Below are 26,296 nucleotides of genomic sequence, written 5' to 3'. Positions count from 1 at the left end.
AAATATTCCATTAATATAATATTTTATTTATTTTCTTCATTAATCAATTAACTGCAAAGTTACAACAAAGAACAAACCCTGTTTAGGTTTCTCTTTCTTTTTTTCAATTGCCAGGGTAACGTTTACTTCCGGTTTAGCTGTAACTCTTCAGCAGGGAACAGCTTAAAGTCCAGGAATGTCATCTGCACAACAAGGGGGTAGGAGGTGATGACAGGAGAAACAGACACAGAAATACCAGGTAAACTAAGCCTATCTATCTATCTATCTATCTATCTATCTATCTATCTATCTATCTATCTATCTATCTATCTATCTATCTATCTATCTATCTATCTATCTATCTATCTATCTATCTATCTATCTATCTATCTATCTATCTATCTATCTATCTATCTATCTGTCTGTCTGTCTGTCTGTCTGTCTGTCTATCTGTCTATCTGTCTGTCTGTCTGTCTATCTGTCGGTCTGTATATCTGTCGGTCTGTATATCTGTATATCTATGTAGGTGCGTGTATTTTACAAGCACAGGCTTGTAAGACTCCCTGTATGTGACACCATAATCATGTCTTTGAGCTCCTGGAGCATTACCCACACACAGGCTATTCTGGGAAGCTGGAAGCTTTCTAAGGATTTAAACGGACCATCTTGCTGAGCGTGTGGAGGTTTGCTCTTTGCTCCATGTGAACAAATGTTACTGATGCTGTCCTGAACTTATATGTTTTATTTCAGAAACAGGTGCTGTATTCACCTTTGGAAAGAGTAAAATAGCAAACAATGTACCCAGCAGGTTATGGCTAAAGAATGATATACCTGTGCACATCTCATGTGGACAGTCACACTCTGCCTTTGTAACAGGTTGAAATCTATTCACCTTGTAATTTTTGTAACTGTAGCTATATTTTGTAAAAAAAAAAAAAAAATCTTTTTAATTATCTATTTTCAGAGCAGGGCCGTTTGTTTGTGTTTGGAAATAATAACAGAGGTCAGCTCGGTCTTCGAACCAAAGGACCGGTGAATAAACCAACCTGTGTTAAAGGTGAGACATAGACATGCATGTGTGCTATTTTATAAAATTCCCACTCGGTTATCTTATTCAACTTTTTATTTGTCTACCCAGTTCTTAAAGGGGAGAAAGCTCAGTTTGTTGCCTGCGGGACTGATCACACACTCGTAAGCACCTGTATGTAAAGCCTTTTATTCAGAAGCAAACTGGAGTACAAAACTTTTTGTAACATTATGAATGACTTTACTGTCACTTTTAATAAATTTAATGAGTTATTGCTGAATGAAATTATTAATTTCTAAAATAAAAAGTCTTATTAACCCTTAGCTATTATCTTTTGAATAATAGCAGTTTATCACAGAATTGTGAGGAAGATGAATTAGGTAAGTGAATATATCTGTTGGATTTCTCCAGCGCAAGGGGAAATTTTTGCAGCTGGAGGAAACAGTGATGGACAGCTGGGATTGGGCCACTGTAATGACAGCGTTTCTTTCCAGCGGCTCCACCCCTTTTGTGACTATGTTCCAATCAAATTGCTCTCTGCAGGTGGCCACACCTCTGCTGCACTTACAGGTCACAATGACATGCAACTGATTTTTTTCTATACTACATATAAACCCACTATTACATGTGCATTGATAATTGATATGTATTTAAATAATAAATCTGTTAATTTATTATTTTTAGAAGATGGCAGGCTGTTTCTGTGGGGTGATAACTCTGTTGGTCAGCTTGGTTTGGGGAATGAAAGTCATGCCTTATTGCCTAAAGAGCTGAAGCTGGGACAGTCCCTTCAGTGGGTCTCATGTGGATATAGACACTCAGCTCTGGTCACAGGTGAGCGCTTGTCAGTCACCACTATTCACAAACATGCTGTTATTTATTTTTGAGGAAGCACCTGGCAAAATTAATTGTGAACAATTTGGTATGTTTCAGAGAATGGGGATGTTTTCACTTTCGGGGAGAGTGCAGATGGACGACTGGGTCTTTCTGCTCATCAGCTGGCCAACCACAGTGACCCTCAGCGAGTGGAATCTCTGCACGGGGTTCTGCAGGTGGCCTGTGGAGGCAAGCACACGCTAGCACTTACAGGTGATGGAAATATACACAAAAGTGTCCTAAAAACATCTGGACACTTCAACTGCATGAATTTCAATCCATTACATACATTTTATTATCCCCTAGATAACAAAATTTCAACTCTCTTTCCCGTAGAGAATGAGTTATATTCTTTTGGCCGTGGGGAGTTTGGGCAGCTGGGGTTGGGGACACTTATGTTTTTAGCAGACACACCTGTTGCTGTTGGCCACTTCAGGAAAGGCAGGGTCACTCATGTCACATGTGGTGAAAACCACAGTGCACTAATAACAGGTAAATACACTGTTAAATTAAAGCTATCAGAGGATTAAAATAATTAACTGTGATTATTTAAATCTTTTTTTGTTGTTGTTGTTGTTTGTTAAAGTGATGAACCTATAGTATTTACTTAAATTTGCATCAAAAAATTTGTAAATTTGTAATTGTAAAATGTGGTGCATTCAGTTTTTAATAAGTGGTATGTGGTAAACGGTTTGCAAATAAATTAAGCATAGTGCTTGTTCTGGCAGGTCACTTGAGTCAAGCTTGTATCGAATGACTCTCAACTGATCCACAATACCAATCATGACATTCCTATATAAGCTCTATTCAGTATTATTCAGCCGCTGTATTGCTTTCTCAGGAGCAAATTACCCTTCTCCATCCCCAGCTCCTACTTTTGTCACCTTTCCTCCGTTTGTAGTTATTTTCATAAACATTCCATTATTTTAGTTAACATATAACAGTTAAAAAAATGAACATATAGTTTATGTAGGTTATATACACATTTGTGGATTATATAGTATATAAATGCACGCATTTTCTGTTTTTTTGCTTAAGACAGTGGTCTTCTCTACACATTTGGAGATGGCCGTCATGGGAAGTTGGGCCTTGGAGATGAGAACTTCACCAATCAGTTCAGTCCAACTGTATGCCAAAGGTTCTTTGATTACTCTGTCGTGACTGTAAGTTCTCGGATACTTCCTTATCATGCTCATGTTTTCCTATGTATGTTGAACTAAGAAAATAACACATGAAACTGTGTAGTTTTGTAGTTACTAATTTCTTTGTTTATAATATATGTGCATTTGTGCTGTAGGTGGCATGTGGTTCCAGTCACATGCTGGTGTTCGCACGGCCACGGCAACAGGAAAGTGAAGAAGTTTGTTTAGAGGATGAAGATGTTACCTACTCTTACCTGGACAGGTGTTACACCTCAATGTTACAGGGGCAACCTTTAGAGCATATTCCAGAGCCAGCACCTGCTCTGGTCTCACAACCCACCTTTCTCCCCTCATCTCTTCCAACATCTCACCGCTGGAGCCTATCGACACGTGCCAGACGAAGACATAGGGTAAGAAACGGACCACATGAGTTAAACAAGTTAGGTATTAGACATCTTGTGTTCTATATAGGTTATATGGCCATCTATGCACTGCAAAATGGAGATGAATAAGGGCCTTTCTTTAGCTTTGGGCATGAAATAGGTTGATTTTTTTTACTAAAAATAATAGATCTCTACACTTTCTCTTTGTTATATGAGGGTCACATTAAAACTGGCTTGGAAACGTATTTCTTTGAATCCATCATAAAAATTGATTTTTATAAATTATATTATTGTATAAGTTTGATAATTTTAAAATCTAAACAAAGAGTGAAATAACATAAATGTAATATTTTATTGTGTGAAAATAATGTGTACATATAGTAAAGTCAATATATATATAATATATAGATATAAAGTTGAAAATAAAGTTATTTTAATTTAGTTAGTGTATTACTTTACCAAGGAGCATGATGAAATATGGAACTTGGGATGTGTAATGAATACAAAGAAACATCAAGGTAAATACAAAACACTTTTATGTGTCATTTAAGTCAAACTTTATATTTATATTATTAAATTATATGTGCAAAAGTTTGAAAGTATTATATAATAGTATGTGACATTCTGAATAGAAAATACACTAATGAGAGTGTAAAAATGTGTTTTGTGTGTGGTGTTTCAGGAGAGCTCATCTGCACAGTTTGGCGCAGAATTTAGCAATCTTCCTCCTCCCACAACTGGCTTTACTGCACTAGCCCTGACAGGCAACATCTTACAACCCAGATCTCCGACAGACACTCCTAAATGCTTCAAAACTGAAGCCTTTGTGGAATCTGCTTCTACATCAATCACACCGCCTGCCAGGACAACACCACGTAAATATTTTCTTTTTTCCAAATTTTTATGTTCCCCCAAGACCTCTCTTTATCCATTTATAAGCTGTCCATGATTAATTAATCACTTTGATTAACATAGCAATTACATAGCAATTAGCTATGTATTCCCTAAATATAGCTGTACATGACCTAAACACCAGTAAAAACATGATTGTCAGTAATGACCAGCTGTCTTTCTTGTGAATACAGTCACACAGATCACAAAAAATGAAAAGGACTTCCATAGTGTTGGAACATCTGAAAACAGCATATCGGACAAGGTGCACAAAAGCTGTGTCACTGGGCTCAAGATGACAAAATTAATTTTTGAAAACTATTTATAATATGTATAATTAAGTTTAATGTATATTGTATAATTAAAGGGCGTGATGTTTGATTTGACAGACACATGAAGAGAATAAGCATTCTGGGATGGTGGAGAATATACCTCAACAGGTTCCACCCACCAAAGAACAGGCTGGTTCTGTTTCCCATTCATCAGTGACAGAATCTCCTCTATCATGCAGCTTAAAAAACAAGAAGCCCAGGTCCGGAGATCCAAAGAACCCTCCCATGGAGGAGGAACATTCGTCTGTTCTAGCATCAAGAAGCAAAATGCAATCCAAAACATACAACAAAACTATCCAGAGTACAAAAAATGTTGTAGAGGTCAGATTATCTTCAGATAGAATGTCAGCTAAGGAAAACGAGGGAAGCAGTGAAACATGTAGTACTTATATTGATCCAAGGGACAAAACTTCAAATGCAGACAAATATAGTAAAGTTAAAAACCCAGATTCCAGAGGTCAAGAGGTCACTGCTCTTGCTGAGATGGAGAAGACCAAATCAAGTCCAATTGAAATTCAAAAGACTTTCTCCAGAAGTTCTCCAGTTCAGGAAGTTGAACAAGTTAGAACAATGCCCATAAAAGTTCAAGAGGTGAAATCTCTCAAAATCAAAGAGATGGGTATTCCAGTAGGATCAACAAAAAGGGTCAAGACCCCAGTCAAGGATCAAAACGTTCCCTCCGGCTCCACAGAGGTTAGCAAAGTTGAATCAACACCTCAGGCAGATTCTGAAAGAGACATCAAGCCATCCCTTGGAAATACTCAAGAGCTCAGATCAACACTGATCAACACTCAGGAACAGGGAAACTCAACACTAGTCAGGATTCCAGCTAAAATGCAAAGCACCTCAAAAAAAGAAAAAAAAAAGAATGATGTTTACACAGAAGAAAGCCCAAGTGAACCAAAGAAGGTTACACCAAAGAAAGCAAAAAATAAGAGATCAAATATGAAAAGAGCCCCGATGTCAGAAACAGCACCCAAAACACCCAGTCCTCTATCAGTTTCTATACCCACACGAATATCTAAAGGAAAAAAGGGAAAACCTGTGGAGTCTAAGAACTCAAGCTTGCAGCTTAAACATGCAATGCAAGCACAAGAAAAAGTAGAAATCAAAAGGGAAGATGATAGTAAAATACCTCAAAACTCTGATGTATCATTTCCCCCAATAAAGAATCAAAAATCAGGAGGAACTGCAGAAAAAAGCCAGTCGGCTTCCAACTTGCAGTCTGATCAAAAAAATAGTCAGTCACCCACTTATAACGTGCTTACTGAACAGAAACATGAATTTCCATCTATTAAAAGCTTAGTTCCAGAAAGAGGCAACTCATTTTCCAGTTTATGGTCCAATAACCAATCAGCAACCAATAAATATTCTCCCACCAAAGAAACCGAATCTTTATCTGGTAAATTGTTATGTCCATCAAGTGCATCACCTCAACACAAGCAGTCACCACTAAAAGAATATAAATTTGCCAGAAAAACAGTTGAACCTAAAGGGCCAGACAGGATGCCACAGGCTGAGCAGGGCATTATGGGTAGTGTAGTTTCATCACTACCAGCCATGGCTACAGCAAGTGCTGCACCACTACTGATAAAAGCAGCTGAAGTTCTTTCTGAAACCCAACCAGAACCAAGTATTGAGATGTCCTCACATGCATCAGTGTCCAAGGAAACATCAGGAAGCAATATCCTGCTAGAACAGGAAGTGGACAGCACAGTTCAAGATGTATCAGCAATTATGGAAAGGGAAGACTGCATAATCAGACAGCAGAGTGCACAAGATCAAAATGAGCTAGTTTCAAATGAAAATGAAATGTGGGTGAGTGGTGATGGAAAAATAGAGGAAGAAGAACAAGAGAAGTATGGTGAGACAGAAAGAGAGGAAGAGGGAGGTGAAGAAGAGAGTCTCGCTGAGGAACAAGATGAACTTGAGGAGGTTGGGCAGGAAGAGGAGGATGATGCTGTTGAAGATGAAGAAGAAAGAGAGAGTAAGAATTATGAAGATAGAGGAGAGAGTGGTCAACAGGGAGAGGAGGAAAATGAAGAGGAGGGAAGTGAGGTAGCCACAGAGGAAGAGGATGACAACAATAGTGGACAGAGCAGCACGAGTGAAGGAGAGATGAGTAAAGGGGAAGAAAGTGGAGATGAGACTGAAAGAGAAGAAGGAGAGCAGCGTGAGGGACAACAGAAAGAGGAGAGTGAGGAAGGAGAAACTGATGAAAAGGAGGAAGAAGATGAAGAGAGTGGTGCTGAAGAAAAGGAAGAGGAGAGGGAGAGCTGGGATGAGGGGAGTGAGAGAGAGGTGGAAGACGAGGAGAAAACAGATGCAGAGGAGGAGCAGGAAGGAGAGAGCAGTAATGAGGAGAAAATAGATGAACAATCTGAAAGCGACAATGAACAAAAGAATGAGAGTTCAGATGAAAAGGAAGGAGAGAGTGAAGAAAAGAATGAGATTGAGAGTGAGGAAGAGGAGGAAGAGAATGAGACAGTGAAAGGAGAGGGAAGACAGGAAGAAAAGGGGGAAGAAGGGAACGAAGAAGAGGATGAGGTAGGAAATGAAGATGAGGAGGAAAATCAAGAAGAAGAGAGTGATCACAAAGAGGAGGAGGAAGAAGAGAGAAGAGATCAGGCAAAAGAAGAGGAAGAAGAGAATAACCAAGAGGAAGATGGTGAAGAAGACAAGGAAGAGGAGTGGGATGAAGAGGAAAATAATGAAGAACCGAAAGATCAAGATGGGGTCACAAACAAGAGTGAAGAAGAGGAGAGAGTGAGAGAAAAACAAGAGCGACAGAACGAGGTGGAAGCTGAAGATGAGGAAAAAATGTCACAGATGGAGACAGATGGAGATGAAGATGGAGAAAAACGAGAAGGGAAAGAACAGCTTGAGGAAGAGGACGGAGAAAAAGAAGAGGACAAAAAAGAAGGGGAAATGTATACAGGTGAAGAAAGGTTTAGAGAAGAAGAGAATCTAGACACTTTAGAGACACAGGACACTGAAGATGATGAGACAGACAAACTGAATGAAATGGAGGAAGAAAATAATGAGAAAGAAGCAGAAGAGGAAGAAACAGACCAGAAGGAAAATAATAAAACAACAGAGAGAAGTCAAAGGAAACAGAGAGAAACTAATGAGGAAGAAGAGGAGGGAGGTGAAGAAGTAGAAGAAGAGGAGGAGGAAGAAAAAGAACAGGAAAATAATATAAAAACAAAGAAAAACAGGAGGAAACAGAGTGAATCTAGTGAAGTGGAAGAAGAACGGGAAGAAGAGAGTGAGGAAGAGGAAGCAGAATCTGAGCAGGAAGAAAATAATATAAAAACAGAGGAAAACAGGAGGAAACAGAGTGAATCTAGTGAAGAAGAAGAAGAAGAAGAAAGTGAAGAAGAGGAGGAAGAATCTGAGCAGGAAGAAAATATAAAAACAGAGAAAAACAGGAGGAAACAGAGAGAATCTAGTGAAGAGGAAGAAGAAGAACAGGAAGAAGAGAGTGAGGAGGAGGAGGAGGAGATAGAAAAGAATATAAAATCAGAAAGTAGTGAAGAGGAAGAAGAACAGAGTGAAGGTGATGAAGAGGAAGAGAATGAAGAAGAAACAGAGCTTAAAGAAAATAATAACAAAAAAGATAAACGTGGAAGTTATGAGGAAGAAGAAGAGGGTGAGGAAGAGGAGGAGGAAGAAACAGAGCAGAAAGAGGAAAATTTAAAAACTGAGAAAAATGAGAGGAAACAAAGAGAAACTAGTGAAGAGGAAGAAGAACAGGAAGAAGAGACTGAGGAAGAGGAGGAGGAAGGGGAAGAAAAAGAAGGTAATGAGGAAGAAGAAGGTGAGGAAGAAGAAGAGCAAGAGGAAGAAAAGACCAAAAAAGTACCAAAGCAGAGAGCCAAACCAGATGCGTTACCTTCACGCAGACAGACGAGTGCACAGAGAGACAGACAGAAGACTAGACAAAGACATCAACAGGATGTTAAAGGGAAGAAGCAAACAGCTGGTGCTCAGGACCCTCAGTTCTGGAACAATGTCCTGCCACAGTATCTAAACCTTAAATGATCCCAAAGTGTGCAGTGCACTACAAACACAGACACCACCCTGAACATCTGACTGTATATGGAGAGTTCACAGGCCTTGACCTTTGAAAAGTGTTGTGGATCAGTTCTTTAAACAGGGAAACACAAAATGTGTTTGATGGATGTTGGAGAAATGAACGTATTATGGTTTGAATTCTGATTTAGTATGACATACATCCCTTAAAGGGCTGGTTGTTACTCACGTCTTTATGAGGATTCTTGAATATCAAGTGCCTTGACTGAAATGATTCCAATCATATTCAATTATATATTGTCATAGTGTTATATGAATGTTAATTTTCAAGCACAAATGTGTGAAGTATTTATTTCTGTGTACACAAAGTAAAATAAACCACTGCTTTGGTGAATTTTTTTTATGTTAAAGTTCTATTGACATTCCTTTTCCAAGACCTGGTCTGTTATTAACAGCATACCAGACTTACTGTAAATGATTACTGCAATTTAAAAGTGCAAGAGAACAGTCACGCACCTTCTTATTATGATTAAACTCTAAAGTTGCTCTCAAGAGCTGTTGCTAAAAGAAAAAAAAGTGTGTTGGTTTCTTTAGTGAAGAAATTACTGTATGAAGTACAATGTTCTCTCACTCTGAATTTTGAGGTGATAGATGTACACAAAGCTCTTACGTGAAATAAACCTACTACACACTTCCTTAATCTCAAATTCTAAAGAAATCCTGTTGGAATTTCTATCTAAATTTGAACCAAAAATCTCCTACAAGAAAAATTGTGAATTGATCTCCAATAATAAATAATGAATAATAAAAAGGAAATTTAGCGGTGACTTAAGTTTCCCACTTTTAGCCTACTTTTTGGTCTCGCTGTAATAAACACTCATAACAGTGCCATACACAGTCAATCCATGTAGAGCCAGCTGTCCACGCGCCGCTCTGTGCGCACGCTCGCGCTGGATGAAGAGCTCTCGTATTTCTGGAGAGGAGGCGGGATCGGGCTTGTGCTCTCGATTCTCGCCTAGGAATGCACCCGAGGTGTCCCAGCAGCTCCTGGACTTCCTAAAGATGGACACCTGGATGTGTGTGTACATGATAGTGGGACTTCAGCTGTCCGGGTGTTTCGCGTATGACGGTAAGAGAGCCATTCAAACGGTTCCTGTGGAGTCCCGCGCTGTGGGATTTGATAAGTCAAAATGTGTTTGTAGAGCAAGACTGATTAAATTAATCCAGAGCTAAGCAAACATCAGAAAGAATAAAGTGTTTGTGCGTCTATGAGTTTCCCTATGCTGTTTCTGCAAGCCTTCCTGTATTAGGCACAGTATATTACAACAGAGCTCAGAGTGTTTACGTGGACGCTTTTGGGCTGTTTGGGGGGAAAGAAGGGGGTAAATTCCCTAAATCCGGGGAAAATACACTGAACTCTTTCATATGAAAAGGCACTGAAATTTGTCACCACTAGGACACTGTGCTCCTGGATGATCTGCTCAATACTGATGAGTCTGACCACAGCTTTTGAATGCATCGTCTTTAAGAGTCTGTGATTATTGACATAAATAATGTAACGTCTTCTGGAAGTGAGTCAAAAAAGCACTGGGATGACTGTCAGAATTTGCAATATTTCCAAAGAAGCAGACATGTTCAGTCTTATAGCTATTATGTACTATATACAGTAGCCTATATAATAGCTATATATACTATAGCTATTATTTCTCATTCATTGAGAGTATATATTTGAATAATTTAGATAACTTTAATATTTAATACCATGCACATTTAAAATTTACAGTTTATTAATTATCCTCTCATTTAGATAATTTTGACTTTTAATAGCTTACATATTAACATATTAACAGTTTCCTCACTATCCTTTAAGTTAGCAAGATAGAGACTGTACATATAATATTTTTTACATGCCTACTTAAGAGAATTATATTTTTTATTGATTGTGTTTGTAAGTCTTTTGGAGGCCAAGTCAAATCTTGCATCTCAAATAAATTGCTTAAGTCTCGTGTCAACAGAATAAAATATCAATCATCAAAATTTGAAACAGTGACATTGGATATGCATTACAGAAATTCTGCATGCAAAATCTGGATCAACTAGTACTAAATCATCAGGAATGCATTATTATGCTGGTGTTGTGCTGTCCCTCAGGCTTTGACACACTGCTACATAGCTATGTCTGCCTCTGCCAGAAGGATTTTTAATTTATCATCTTCAGTTAGCATGGGGTCTGGATTAGATTTTTGGAAATATGACTCTGATGTTTTGATATTTTTCACATTTTAAGGGGAAAACATCTTTTTGTGTTCAGAGCTGCAGACTATGTCCACATTTCCATTGCCAGATATGGTTGCTTGATGCCTAATGTGTATGCAGAACTCATGCCACATATTCAGCTAAATCATAAGAGCAAAATCTTAAAATCAACATGTAGGGGTTTGAAGCATTTTAATCTGGTTTATGTTTGTATCATGCTGGTTGGCTGAGGGCTCGTTTTGGGGTATTTTGTGTATATTAGTAAGAACAAAAAGTACACAGTGCTTCCAAAAAACATTGGTTATATTTCAGCAGAAACAGGATAAATCCCTTTAAACTTTTGGTTTCTCTGTCCAAGATTTTTTTGTTTTTGTTTAGAGAATTAATTAAAAAAGCAAAGAGCCTTGCTTGGGCTCGCTAAGACATGTGAATTTCCTGTGCTGCTGCAAACACAATTCAAGAAGCTGCAGAGATGCATGTGTTGTGGTGGTATAACCAATTGCTAAATTAACAGTTCATCTTCATTTCAAGGACTGTTAGAGTTCAGGACTGGAAATGTAATTCAGTATAATGTTGACTGTGTGAGGTTGTGGCTCATGTCATTGGGTTTAGATTGTGGTTGTGGTCCAGATGTCAATTGTAAATGCACTGGAGGTCCAATTAACAAGTATTGTCAGACTCGCATATTGGATTTATTTGCATGTGTAAAGTTAGTAAAATAAATTACGTTTTACAACGTTTCGGTGAATTGCCTCAAATCCTGTACATTGTTTATTCACAAAGACTGGGTGGCTATTTGTGTTTGTGTATATTATGGCCTTGTGAACACAAACACAGATTTATGCTGGCTAAAACATGAACCCGTTACAAAATTAAGACAGTCCTGACATGAAAACCAATATCAGTGTGTTTTTTATGTGCTTTTATGTAGTTGTAAAATACCCACATACTCCAAAATGAATTTTTCAATCTGTCTGAACTAATTGTTTTGACTAATGTGATAAATCAGCTCTAATTTACAAGAATCTTTTAAGTGAGCTAGCTTGTTGCGTATGAGAGAAAAAAGATCATAAGTTTAGAAATGGACCCTGTTGTTGTTTCTTTATTTAAACATTGATGTAAAAAAATAGTTTCAAAATAGAGAAAGAAAGTTCATCAAGACAAACTTTGATCTGGATCTTTGCTAAGGAACTGTTTGCTGATGATTGATAGGCCATTGTGCAGTGGTTGATATGAACATAATTAGTCTGTGCCTGATGTCAGACTGTAGAATGAGGTGAACTAACTTCCACACACATATGAGTCTGGGACTGTTGCAGACACTGAACAGAGGGAGCCTGAGGGATCTTACTTTCTGATGACGTCCATCCAAGAATGAGCCGTGTTTAAGCTAAACATTGCAGAAGTTGTGAAATCTTTTGTGATCCTCAGGACTGGGGTAAAACAGAAGGTGCAGCAGAAGCTATATGGTTTAGTTACCATAAAGTTTTCTTAAGTGAAAACTCCCTTTTTATATCTGTGTGTGTGTGTGTGTGTGTGTGTGTGTGTGTGTGTGTGTGTGTGTGTGTGTGTGTGTGTGTGTGTGTGTGTGAGAGAGAGAGAGAGAGAGAGAGAGAAATAGAAACTGAGCCAAGTCAGTTGAGTATTCTGGGTTACACAACATTATGCTGAGCTTAACAGAATGGAACAGGAAAACTCATCTGCCAAATGGAGCAAACACACACACCTACACACATGATCCCTGTGGAGTGTTTTCCATGATAGAAGTTGGAAAACTTTGGTCTTGTCATGATTCGCCTCTAGTTCTGCATTAACATTGTGTGTACGTGTATGTGTGTGTGTGTGTGTGTGTGTGTGTGTGCCTGTGTGTGTGTACTGCTGAGTCTCTTGTGTTCTTGTTAATGCATCATAGGGAGCTTTGATCTAACTTGCTGTGTGATCTGCCATCCACACACTTACACATACACACACACACACACACACACACACACAAAAGACAAAAAACAGAACTAGAGGGAATAAAAAAGCGAATCAGCATCAATGTATATGCACTGAATGCAGGCTCTTGTTTTTTGTGTTTGATCCCAGTCTAAGAGGGCGATCTGTGGGTAATGGAGTTTTCCATGTTTTTTTTTAAGCTGGCCTTGTTTTAAGTTTCTGGATCACTTACTTTCAGATTGCAGTAAGTACAAGACACAAGAATTAGATGGAATAGAACACCGAAACCTATTTCTGTTGGAGAACATTCATGTTTTTTTCTTTTTCTGCAACATGATTGATGGAAGTTGAAATTACACGTTGACTGTTGTAAAAGAGCTTCTGTCATGACATTCAAAGTAAATAAGCATTGTAAAATTAGCAGCTACTAGTCTGGCCTCTGAATGAAGCCATGCCAAAATCTATTCCATCTAGTCCTTCTGTGCAAAGCATGATATCCTAATATAGTGTTATATGTTATTTTATTTGGCTGCCATTTTCACTGCATCGCCATGTGACACACTGTAATTCAATACATTACCTGCAGGGGTCATTGTTGAATTTCATGTCATGAAATGCAACAAACCCAGATTTCAGATGTTAGCCATATAAACCTCAGAGTAAATATATATATATATATAATAATAATACAAATATAATTGCAAGAAAGTTAGAAAAAATAAAATATAAACATTTATAAAGTTAAAATGGTCACACTGCTAAAAGATAACGTTTAAAAAGAGAAGATATAAAGTTTCAAAAGAAACACAAATAGGGGTCGGTAAGATTAAAGGAAATATTTTAATATATAAAATAAATATTTTTAAATATCACTGAAAAAAAATCTTAATGTTGTAACTTTTCATTGCAATTTAAATGAACTCTTTTCTATTTAAAATGTCATTTATTCCTGGGACGGAAAGCTGAAATTTCAGCAGCCATTACTCTGGTCTTCAGTGTCACGTGATCCTTCACAAATCATTCTAATACGTTGATTTGCTGCTCAAGAAACATTTTGTCATTATTATCAGTTCTGAAAACAGTTCTCTTGAACAGACTTTTGAACGGTGTATACAATTACACATTTTTATTCTGAGGTTTCCATATGTTAGCAAACTGAACTCAAAAATACAACAAGATATTACAACAAAAACCAAACGGTGGTTTGCTTTGTTCTAATACATCCACTCACAGTACAAATGATTCTAGCTGAGCTGAATCTGATATTCTGCGGTAATGCCAACTCTTTCTTGCTTTTACTGTCCTAAACTGTTTTGCAGGCTCTGGATACTGGCCATACACTGACGATGAAGATGTGCGATACACAGGTGAACACGTGCAAGGACATACTTCATTAAATGCACATATTGATCTCAAAAACCCATTACACTGAACTTAAACCCATCTTCTCTCAGTAAAGCACTCTTACCAAATCATCATAACACATGAGCGCTGCTGTCAGAACACATACATTCACAACACAGCGGACACATCTCTGACTGCCTGCTTAGGCCTCAGGCCTCTGATTGCTTCCTCTGCTACTGTGGCTGTGCTTCTTTATCTGTGTTCATGTTTCTCCATGCATGTCTGGATCATCAAGGTAAGTTTTGGTATGACTCGGTGTCTTTCTTCAGTGTTTTTGCATATACGTGTGTGATAACATGTGTCTTTTTCTAGGTGTTCCATGGTGTGCTCCAGTGAAAGTCAAACATGGTCACGTCAGCTGCCAGACACCACGCGGAGAACGTTATAACAATGTTCTGGGAACTCGCTGCAAGATCCGCTGTAAGACAGGCTACGAGATGCACGGCAGCAGCGAGATCCTCTGTATGGCCAGCAAACAGTGGTCAGGAAACTACGCTTGCAGAGGTCTGATGTTGACAATCACACATAAGATCATATTGCACATGAATGCTGACTCACTTCAGCAATTAAGATGAATTAGTGCATATTCAATTCTATATTTTATTGCAGTTATTTTGCAGACATTACATATTCACACATTTTTTGTTGTTTTTATTTACTTTTTATTGTTTGTTCATATACACTTCCAGTTAAAAGTCTGAGCTTGGTAACATATTTAAATGTAAAAAAAAAAAAAAAGCTTAAGCTCACCGAGGCTGTATTTAATGGATTAATATACTGTAAAACAGTAATATTGTGAATTTACAATAATTTCATTTAAAATTTTTATTAATATATTTTCAAATGTAATTTATTCTTTTGATGGCAAAAACTAATTTTCAGCAGCCATTACTCCAGTTTTCAGTGTCACAAGATCCTTCAGAAATCATTCTAATATGCTGATTTGGTGATCAAGAAACATTTCTAACTATTGTTGCATAATATTATTGATGAATAGAAAGTTCAAATGAACACAATTATTTGACATTTGACTTTACTCTCACTGTTGATCAGTTTAATGCTTTTTTGTTGAAAAAAAAAAAAACCTAAATAAATAAATAAAAAGAATAAAATACATAAAAAGACCCCAAACCTTCGAACAGAAGTTTTATTTTTTATTAAGAGTTCTAGTTATTGGTAAACTTAAAATTGTTTTTCAATTTGCTTTATTATATACATTTTTATTATTGATTATTTTGATTAGCAAATTGCAGTTTCATTAATTTGTTTAGCCATGTGCGGAAAGTTTGATAGCTTTATTAATTTTTATCATTTTACTGATCCTCAAATTATTATTAAGGGTCACAGTTGGATCCTCATACCTGAAGGCATCTCAAGACACAACTCGGCACTACTCACAGCCAGCCACATGTTGATCAGCAGCTGTATGACACATGGTTTGATCTGGATTGTCAGTAGTGATTGTCCATGGATAATCCATTTTCACCAGGGCATGAATTATGTTTACAGAGGTCCGCTGCCCTAAACTGGCCATGCCATCTAACGGAGGTTATAAGTGTTCAGATGGATCGTACTTCAATTCCCGCTGCCAGTTTTTCTGCTCACCAGGGTACACGCTTCGGGGAGACAACAGTGCCACCTGCCAAAGCAGCAGAACCTGGAGCGGCGGCAACAGTGTGTGTGTGGGTGGGTAAAATGGTCATTGAGAACTCATTATTCTTTATTTACAGATATGAATCCATGACATAGTATTAGGGCATGAAAATGTATTTTGTGTTTCAGATGTGGATCCCCCAGTTATTAAGTGTCCTAATATAAAGGAGAAGACTGCTGAACCAGGAAAGCTCACTGCCAAAGTGACTTGGGACACACCAGAGGGCAAAGACGCGGCAGACGGCATCCTGACAGAGTCAGTGTAGCAGTTTAATCCTCAGCATATATAAAAGTAACCATGGCAATGGGCAAATTCAGTTCAAATTCTTGTTTTTATGCTAAAACATTTGACTGCTCAATGCCACATTTGAGAATTTAGTCATTTCTAACTGAATTCACATTTAAATCTAATCAATCAAATCAATTTAATCCAGATTGTTGTTGTGAGAAAGAGACTGTTTATTTGTGTTGTAGTGTTATACTGAAAGGAAAGCCGTCAGGCTCACACTTTCCAGAAGGGAATCATAAATTATCATACACTGTGTTTGACCGTGCTGAGAACAAGGCGACCTGCAGGTTCAATGTTCGAGTGAGAGGTGAGTTCTTTTGAAACTGTAGCTTTCTAAGTTACCAGTTACTCATATTTTAGGAAGTTAAAATACAGCCAAGCAGTTCTTTAAATGTGCTTAGCTAAACTATGAGCATCTAAGAAATGTTAGTTACAAAACCTCTGAAGCTTTTTAAATGCAGCAGCAGCAACATCTATTTAAATATACAGTACTGTTCAAATATTTGTGGTCGGTAAGATTTGTTCATGCTTTTGAAAGAAATCTCTTATGCTCATTTATATTTCACTTGCTTTGAGTTGAACGGTAATGTTTTGAAAAATTACACTTTAAAATAACTCTTCTTATTTTAAAATATTTGAAAATGTGATAAATTAATTTCAAGATTCTTGGAAGAATAGACAGTTCAAGAGAGCATAATTTGTTTAAAAATGGAAATCTTTGTAGCATTATAAATATATTATAAATATATTTACTGTTGCTGTAATGTGTTAATTTTATGCATCCTTGCTAAATTAATGTAAAGTTCAAAATTTTGAGCAATAGTGTAGCTATCAGAGTATATAATATAGGCAACTGAGAAAGCTAAATCGTTTTGAGAATAGGTAAACTACTCTCACATTACTGAAAAATGTCATTGGTTTATTTAGTTGCAGAACATTGCATAATACACTGCATTACATTGACACACAACGTGTGTGTTGTGTGCATGTTGCAGTGCGTCGCTGTACTCCTCTCTCTGTCCCTGACAATGGCTGGATGAAATGTGACAGTTCTGGTGATAATTATGGTGCCACGTGTGAATTCCGCTGTCTGGGCGGATACGAGCTCAGGGGCAGCGCTGCCAGAGTCTGCCAGTTTAACATGGAGTGGTCTGGCCTGGAGACTTCCTGTGCTTGTACGGAAAAACACATTAACACCTCACAAACACCTGCAATCAGCTTAGAAGAATTCCTTGCATTATACATTATACCTCTTTATATGTAAGATTACATAGCACTCCTCAAAGAATTATGCTGCTGATTCAGGTCAAATATTCAAATGTAATATTGAAGGCAGATTGTTAGAATAAACGATGGCAGAATTTTCATGACAGAATTATTAAACCTCAGAATTCATGTAAAATCCATGATCTTGCTCTTCCTGTCCTGCACTCTGATGAATAACATCGTAATCATTTGTTTTATTAAAAGCCATGAATATTAATGTTGGTGTGCGATCTGCTGCTGCATTACTGGACCAGTTCTATGAGAAACGCCGCATTCTGATCATCTCTGCCCCCTCAGCTGCCAATCACTACTACAGATTCCAGATGACTAATTTACAGGTATCTGCCTTTTTATTCTCTATATATTATTTGTGTGTGTGTATATATATATATATATATATAAAATTACATATAAATGTATTTGTGTGTAAGTTATTGACAATTTTGATCAATCTTACAATCATTTGTACAATTAAGAAATAAAAATAACAATATATATTTTTTTTAAATGAAATGTACAATTTGTTTATAATTTAAATGTGAAATATATTTAGTAAATATATAATATTAACTTGTACAAATTATGGTAAGTCAAACTGAAACTATGTGCAAGTGCACTGGGGACAAAAGCTGCTTTAAAAACAAAGGATGTTCCCACCAAATGTTGATTTAATTTAGTTAATGGAAGTTAAGAAAACAACAAGTACCTAAATTTTACACAAGTACCTAAAACTTTTAACAGTACTGTAGCTTTGCAGGTAGATTTCTTAAAGCATCTTGGAGATGTTGCCACAGTTCTTCTGGACTGAGTCTGTCTCAGTTTGTTCTGTTTCTTCAAGTTATTCCAGACAGACTTAATGATGATCAGATAGATCTCTGTGTGGAGCACTGGCTGTTGTCAAGACAAAATTCTCACTGGATTATTACAATTAATGGCAAAATGTATGTTTGGAAATGTAAACTGATATTTCCTACTGAGCTACAACAGAAAAAGATCCACTTTTTAGCCGGTGAAAATACTAGTGTTCAAATAATTTTGGCCAGCACTGTAATATTAAGATGATTATATTTTAATATAGAGATGATTGTAAGATTCATCTGTTATATAAATAGAGAGAGAAAGAGAGAGAGAGAGAGATTAATGATGTTACAATACTTTGTAAGATCATACATATAAGCAACTAAATTGGAATGTTCTGTGTGTGTGTGTGTGTGTGTGTGTGTGTGTGTGTGTGTGTGTGTGTGTGTGTGTGTGTGTGTGTGTGTGTGTGTGTGTGTGTGTGTGTGTGTGTGTGTGTGTGTGTGTGTGGTTCAGCATGCCCAGTGTGGTCTGGACTTGAGACATGTGACCGTGATTGAGTTGGTGGGCATTTATCCAGCTCAGATCGGCCGCATCAGACACAGACTCATTCCTCCAGGACTGGCTCTACAACTCAGGTACTTCATTACTATATTTCAGTCACTTACAGTCCTTAGCTGACACGGGGCCTGGTGCGAGCTAGGGAGAGGGGCCCCACCTTAAAGCATGGGGCCTGGTGCAACCACACCAGATACCTCAAGGACAGCGCTGATAATACTTACAATGATATACAACACTACTTTGTATATCAACTTGTAGTGCTTTCATCCCAATAGTAAACAGTGTGTTTTGTTTGTTTTGGGACAGGTTGCTGCTGCAGCTGTCTCAAAACTCATTTAACTTGGTGCTTCTGGACAAACAGGGAGTGGATAAGCAGCGCTACACTTTCCCCATCACAGCAGCAGAGATCTTTACCACCATTGACACGTTTCCCCTCCGCACTGAGGAGGCCATTCTACAGAAAGAGGCTGGACAGAGCTGCTAGATGTATATACAGTACACACATCTGTTTCTACTGGTTATAAAGCTACCAAACTACAAGAGAGAGTCTGTATTGAGCTGCTACATCTTATCACATACTGAAAACATACATACATGGACACACATCTCTAAATATGAGTCTCTGTTGTTGATCTTTTTTATATTGCTCTACTCTATTTTATTTGTCTGGTGTTTCTATTTATGTCAGAGTAGACAGTCAACTTTTCTTAAGAAATACTGTCAAAGCAATATTAATGCAATAAAGACCTGTTTGATGATTGACATTTGAGAGCATGGGACTCAGCTTTCTTAAAATGCCAGTCATGTTTATCTTGGTTTCCTGGTTTGTTACATAATCATGTTCAAATTGAATCGAGTACAACAGAGATATAATTAATATCTTTTCAATTTATTATGTGTGGAATGACATTAAATGTCACAGTGGTAAAAAAGGCTAACATTATTAAAAGTATTTTGGTTTAAGGGTTTCATTAAAATTTCTTATAAGAATTATATATTAAGCATATTTTTTATTTATTAATTATATTTTTATTTAATATTAATTAGGTTTTAATTTGACTTTGGTATAAACTAGTTGTTTAAATGTGCTATATAAATAAACTGATCTTAGCCTTAAAAAGTCAGTGGAAGCTATTTTGTTGCCATGTGAAAAACTCTTGTAGACCACTGTGGACAATACATTTGTTACAGTATTTATTCATCTTTGTTAATGGAAAATTAATCAAAGTACTACTGTTTATTGTTAGTTCATGTAAGCTCAGGTCCATTAATTAATAATAGCAGATACAACTTCGGATTTCATTAATGTACAAAATTAGTAGCCTAAATGTTGAAATGAATATGAACTGAGATCAATAAATGCTTTACAAGTTCATGTTAACTAACATAGTTAAGGAATGTTAGCAAATAGAACATTATTACAAAGTGTCACTATAGTTTTTTTAAAGCATTAGAAGCACAAATTCCTTATATATATATATATATATATATATATATATATATATATATATATATATATATATATATATATACATACGTGTGTGTGTGTGTGTGTGTGTGTGTGTGTGTGTGTGTGTGTGTGTGTGTGTGTGTGTGTGACCCTGGACCACAAATCCATTCTTAAATCGCTGGGGTATATATTTTTAGCAATAGCCCAAAAAAAAGAAAAATGCAGTATGGGTTAAAATTATCGATTTTTCTTTTATGCCAAAAATCATAAGGATATTAAGTAAAGATCATTTTGTACCATAAATATATCAAAACGTAATTTTTGATTAGTGATATGCATAGCAAAAAATTCACTTGGACAACAAGCGATTTTTTCAATATTATGATTTTTTTGCACAAAAAGTTGTATCTCAGCCAAATATTGTCCAATCCTAATAAATAAAATAAATACATTTCGAAAAATTTACACTTAAGCGTGGATTTGTGGTCCAGGGTTCACATACATATATATATATATATATATATATATATAGGTCCTTCTCAAAAAATTAGCATATTGTGATAAAGTTCATTATTTTCCATAATGTAATGATAAAAATTAAACTTTCATATATTTTAGATTCATTGCACACCAACTGGTATTTCTGGTCTTTTATTGTTTTAATACTGATGATTTTGGCATACAGCTCATGAAAACCCAAAATTCCTATCTCAAAAAAATTAGCATATCATGAAAAGGTTCTCTAAACGAGCTATTAACCTAATCATCTGAATCAACTAATTAACTCTAAACACCTGCAAAAGATTCCTGAGGCTTTTAAAAACTCCCAGCCTGGTTCATTACTCAAAACAGCAATCATGGTTAAGACTGCCGACCTGACTGCTGTCCAGAAGACCATCATTGACACCCTCAAGTGAGAGGGTAAGACACAGAAAGAAATTTCTGAACGAATAGGCTGTTCCCAGAGTGCTGTATCAAGGCACCTCAGTGGGAAGTCTGTGGGAAGGAAAAAGTGTGTCAAAAAACGCTGCACAACAAGAAGAGATGAAGATTTCATTTTTCAGCACAACCTGGCACCTGCTCACAGTGCCAAAACCACTGGTAAATGGTTTACTGACCATGGTATTACTGTGCTCAATTGGCCTGCCAACTCTCCTGACCTGAACCCCATAGAGAATATGTGGGATATTGTGAAGAGAAAGTTGAGAGACGCACGACCCAACACTCTGGATGAGCTTAAGGCCGCTATCGAAGCATTCTGGGCCTCCATAACACCTCAGCAGTGCCACAGGCTGATTGCCTCCATGCCACGCCGCATTGAAGCAGTCATTTCTGCAAAAGGATTCCCGACCAAGTATTGAGTGCATAACTGAACATAATTATTTGAAGGTTGACTTTTTTTGTATTAAAAACCCTACTTTTATTGGTCGGATGAAATATGCTAATTTTTTGAGATAGGAATTTTGGGGTTTCATGAGCTGTATGCCAAAATCATCCGTATTAAAACAATAAAAAACCTGAATTATTTCAGTTGGTGTGCAATGAATCTAAAATATATGAAAGTTTAATTTTTATCATTACATTATGGAAAATAATGAACTTTATCACAATATGCTAATTTTTTGAGAAGGACCTGTGTATATATATATACATATATATATATATATACATATATATATACATATATATATATATATATATATAATTTTTTTTTTTTTTTTTTTTTTTTTTTATATCTTTATTTATACAGTCATGGCCAAAAGTTTTGTCAGTGACATAAATTTAGTGTTTTGCAAAGGTTGTTGCTTAAGCTGTTGTGGTGTTCATTCACACTGTTCCTAGATTATTGTGTAGAGTGATTCGTTTTTTTTTTTTTTTTTTTTATCCTGATACAAAATGACCAGCTAAGATTAACTGACTAATCATATCAGCAGCACATGTGGAAGTGTGAATGAGTACTAGTCAGGTGAAATCATTGTCATAATAAGTAGACTGTAAGAGCAGACTGATTGCTATAAAAGGAGGGAAGAAGCGTTTCCAATCATTGTGTTCTTGTTAGCAATGGTTACCTTCAAAGAAACATGCAGCCATCATCGCTTTGCCTCAGTTTGGCCTCACATGCAAGGAAACTGCTACAAAGTATATTGAACCTGAAAGAACCATGTACTGGATCAAGAGCTTCGGGGAGAGAGGTTCAACTGCAGTGAAGAAGTCTTCAGGACGTCCCAGAGTGTCCAGCGTCTCCTCCTGAGGACTCAGCTACAGAATCGTGTCTCCAGCAGTGCAGAGCTTGCTCAAGAACGGCAGCAGGTCAGTGTGAGAGCATCTGTACGCACAGTGAGACCAAGGCTTTTGGACAATGGCCTGGTGTCAAGAAGGGCAGCAAAGAAGCCACTTCTCTCTAAGAAAAACATCAAGGACAGACTGAAATTCTGCAGGAAGTACAAGGATTGGACAGCAGAAGAATGGTTCAAACTTATTTTCTCTGAAGCTCCCTTCCAACTGTTTGGGACATCTGGAAAATCAATAGTTTGGAGAAGAAAAGGTGAATGCTAGTCCTTTGTCGTGCCAACAGTGAAACATCCTGAGACCATCCATGTGTGGGGTTGCTTTTCAATCAAGGGAGTGGGCTCTCTCATAATTCTGCCCAAAAACACTGCCAGGCATAAAGAATGGTATCAAAACATCCTGCAAGAGTGACTTCTTCCAACGATCCATAAGTGATTTGGTGATCCGTGCATTTTCCAGCATGATGGAGCACCATGTCGCAAAGCAAGAGTGAGATCATTACTTTGAAATCTTGGTTCTGTGGCTAGACAACTCCCCAAATCTCAATCCCATAGAGAACCTGTGGTCAGTCCTCGGAAGGCGAGTGGACAAGCAAAAGCCCACAAATTGTGGCCCAGAAGCTAATTGCAGACATTATGAAGAACAAGGGTATATATATATATATATATATATATATATATATATATATATATATATATATATATATATATATATATATATATATATATATAAAATAAAAACCCTTTGAAACTTTTATGCTTGTTTTTCAGTATACCATAGAAATGTGGAAAAATAATCTACTAATACTGAAGCAGCAGACTTTGCAAAATACAAAATGTCACTGCCAAAACTTTTGAGTAAAGAGAGCAATGTATATAAAGAGACCTTTTGTCACAAAGTTAAAGGGGAAGATTTTTTAGATTAAAAACGAAATCTAATTAGATTTCTGAAGGATCATGTGATAATCAAGATTGGAGTAATAACTTGGAGTTATCGTTAAAAATTGTAATCGTTAAAAAAAAAAGTTATTTTAAACTGAAATATTTCACATTATTTTTACTGCATTTTTTATCAAATAAATGCAGCTGTAGCATTTGGACCAATCAGACACACAACTATTTGTTATATTTAACAAATATCTAATGCCCCCTCATCTAACAAAAGGGTCTATGGACACTTCCCCCAAAATGCAACTCAAAAAAGGCAGAACAGGCCTCTGGTTACCATTGTAACAAAGGAATGTAGAGTTTTCACTCTGAATTCACTTTGAAACAGACAAATGTACCCTTGTACTATACAGTCCATCCTAATTATATCTATATCCTTCTAGATATAACCACTTTAGAAATAGGGACATGTACCCAATTCTCCTCATCTCATTATTTTTCCTCTTAAAGTGTTTCACTTATGTATTGATACAAACTCTTTTAAATTAACATTTTAGAATTGCATATTATTGTTAACAGAGGTCACAGGTATGCCATGTTTGGTATCTTTCAGCTACATTTTTAATGGTCTAAATGTTCATTTATATATATTGGTACCTATGGAAGGTTATTTGTGCTACCAGGATCATTAATCGTTTCTTCATCAACATCCAATGAAAGACCATATGTGAAACGTGCGTGGGGACAAAAGGTTGTAAAACTTCCTTACAAAAGGTACCATTCCTCATTGGCTCACTCAAATCTTGAGGGTGTGACAACGTCACCCTACAGTATATAGATCACTGATCACCAGATCAGGGTGTTCTTTTAGATTCGGGAATTCCAGGAGAAGATGCTGAGCTGAGAGCTTTAAAAACCACCCCAGGCTTTCAGCCTTGACTTTCCATTCATCAAGATCCTCTGATTTGTACTGGTCTTTCTCATCAACTCACTTCAGCCAACTGGAGCCCCAAAGTGCATCAGGACTCTTTTTCAAACAGGCGAGACGTGCAAGTATCAAACTTAGTCTTATTAATTGATAAATTAAGTATTATATGCATCATGCAAAGGTGTGTTTGAACTAAGGAACTGATGTTTCCTTCAGTCTGTAGATCTGCTGAATATCAAATTGTACCATAGCTTCATGCCCTTATTTCTTTTCTCTTTACTGCTTAAGCTTTAACCCCTTTTTCCTATGCCCACTGTATGCGTGTGTATGTTGGACTAGTTTTAAGTGTTCATGTAGATAATAAAGTCTTATTTGTATCACACTTGAGGTTGTTCATTGTTTGCTCATAACTGAAGTCCCTAATCACGCAGATTTTAGCTACATGCTTCGAGTAGTATTGAACAGTAAAAACGGATTTTCCTTAACCAGGAAATCAACGCGACAGACAGTTGACACTGATAGGTCAAGTAAATATTTACAGCGGATCTAAATATTTATAATTACTCATAACTATGATTGATTATTAATATTTCCCCCTTGAGCTGATTCGCTACACAACCATGGTGAGCAGAAGACATCTTTCAAATAATAATTATATATATATATATATATATATATAAACATATCTATGTTTGTGTTTATGTAGAAAGAGAGAGAAATATGGGAAACTGCAAATAATAAAGACGAGGGAAAAAAGAAATGAATCGGCAACAGTCGTTTAATAATAGTTTATTCTCTTTCTGAAGATAAAGTACAGAACAATCCTAAACACTGTCTCCCTGATGAGAGAGAGGAAACGGCACACATACATCAAACATGCTGTGAATCAAACAGCTTCAGACAATATTAGACATGATAACACTTGGATGTCAAGCAGTGAGCTATATACATGCCACAAAATCTCTCTATTTATTTAACAGTTGTCTATAAGTTGTCTATTCACTTGACTGATGCTAACAAAAGTATTAGGTATAATGGGGGTGCACACATTATTCATGGAGACCTCACAGTGACATGACGGCTCTATAGGATCAACTGAGGAATTTCTATTAAACTCACCTCAAAACTCAATATAGGGCTCTAGGCATTGTGCTTATGCAATATATGTGTGATCCTTTTCTGTATTACAATCTCTTTTTTTCTATTTCTATTCTCTTTTCAGCTCTCTCTATATATATATAGATAGTTTTAGTCTTAGGTTTTTTTGTGTGTGTGTGTGAGTGTTTCTGCGTTTTTGGTTATATTATATAGCTTTGTTTCCCCTTTGGAGTGGGGTGTGATAGATCAGTGGAAGATGAAATAATCTAATATTTGCATGCTGAATTGTGACTAGTCTCATTGAAATGTAATTTTCCTATTTGGGTTAACAACTATCATTTTACCAAAAACATTGGAATTTCTTGGAGGAACTGTAAATCTAGTTCAACTTATTGAATCACATGACCTCAGATATTCTTTTTTTTTACACCACAATTCATTAAAAGTGAAATTTAAGCTATGAAATGTAAGTCCGCATCAGTCTCTCTTTAATCAAATTTATGTGCATGTGACAGATCTGACACGATTATCATAACATCTTTTATGCATGTCTATATAAATGTGCTCATAGAAATGACTGATCACATCCAGTACATTGTTCTCATGTGTGCAAGTGTTATTTGCAGGTGCTATCTGTGCAAATTGGATATATATTTTTTTTATTTTTTGTGTGTGTTTGGAGGAAGTGCTTTGTGCTTTGTTCTTACAGGACAAATGTAAGCTTTGCTGATCATGTTCTCTGTGCTCTTTTGAAATAGTCTTCATGTGCTATTCACAGTTCTGGCCAGTGAGCATTTGTTTGTCAGAGCTAAAT

The 26,296-nt window shown here is 36.6% G+C and overlaps 2 protein-coding genes across 3 annotated transcripts; both read left to right on the top strand.

Annotated features, from left to right (window-relative positions):
- Positions 1-104: 104 nt before the first annotated feature.
- rpgra (retinitis pigmentosa GTPase regulator a) lies at positions 105-9,066 on the top strand. Its single transcript, XM_059499857.1, has 15 exons — positions 105-238; positions 730-855; positions 944-1,036; positions 1,118-1,180; positions 1,418-1,576; positions 1,691-1,840; positions 1,940-2,095; positions 2,219-2,374; positions 2,921-3,045; positions 3,180-3,434; positions 4,090-4,282; positions 4,493-4,563; positions 4,688-7,217; positions 7,254-7,320; positions 7,381-9,066. Exons 1-15 carry the CDS (start codon positions 208-210, stop codon positions 8,672-8,674), a joined length of 5,469 nt encoding a protein of 1,822 aa, XP_059355840.1. The 5' UTR covers positions 105-207; the 3' UTR covers positions 8,675-9,066.
- Positions 9,067-9,577: 511 nt separating this feature from the next.
- Positions 9,578-19,592, top strand: srpx (sushi-repeat containing protein X-linked). Of its 2 annotated transcripts, XM_059499855.1 has the most exons (10): positions 9,579-9,794; positions 14,179-14,226; positions 14,576-14,767; positions 15,773-15,949; positions 16,046-16,172; positions 16,391-16,512; positions 17,201-17,380; positions 17,676-17,809; positions 18,786-18,907; positions 19,137-19,592. In XM_059499855.1, the coding sequence occupies exons 1-10, from the start codon at positions 9,620-9,622 to the stop codon at positions 19,312-19,314; spliced, it is 1,455 nt and encodes a 484-aa protein (XP_059355838.1). In that variant the 5' UTR covers positions 9,579-9,619; the 3' UTR covers positions 19,315-19,592. The 2 variants fall into 2 exon arrangements, with proteins under 2 accessions (XP_059355839.1, XP_059355838.1); XM_059499856.1 differs by lacking the exon at positions 14,179-14,226 and having other exon boundaries at positions 9,578-9,794.
- The last annotated feature ends 6,704 nt before the right edge of the window (positions 19,593-26,296 follow it).

This window comes from Carassius carassius, chromosome 19, assembly GCF_963082965.1.
Source record: "Carassius carassius chromosome 19, fCarCar2.1, whole genome shotgun sequence".
NCBI lineage: Eukaryota > Metazoa > Chordata > Actinopteri > Cypriniformes > Cyprinidae > Carassius > Carassius carassius.
Note: the sequence above shows the minus strand (reverse complement) of the source record. Positions and strands in the feature narration are given on the sequence as shown.

Bases quoted from the DNA above. Each gene is read 5' to 3' on its own strand.
- rpgra (XM_059499857.1), top strand. From the start codon at position 208: ATGACAGGAGAAACAGACACAGAAATACCAG. The intron at 3,046-3,179 runs GTAAGTTCTCGG...TTTGTGCTGTAG, and splicing joins TTGATTACTCTGTCGTGACT to GTGGCATGTGGTTCCAGTCA. The intron at 4,283-4,492 runs GTAAATATTTTC...TTGTGAATACAG, and splicing joins GCCTGCCAGGACAACACCAC to TCACACAGATCACAAAAAAT.
- srpx (XM_059499855.1), top strand. From the start codon at position 9,620: ATGAAGAGCTCTCGTATTTCTGGAGAGGAGGCGGGATCGGGCTTGTGC. The intron at 15,950-16,045 runs GTGGGTAAAATG...TTTGTGTTTCAG, and splicing joins CGGCAACAGTGTGTGTGTGG to ATGTGGATCCCCCAGTTATT. The intron at 16,173-16,390 runs GTCAGTGTAGCA...TTTGTGTTGTAG, and splicing joins GCAGACGGCATCCTGACAGA to TGTTATACTGAAAGGAAAGC.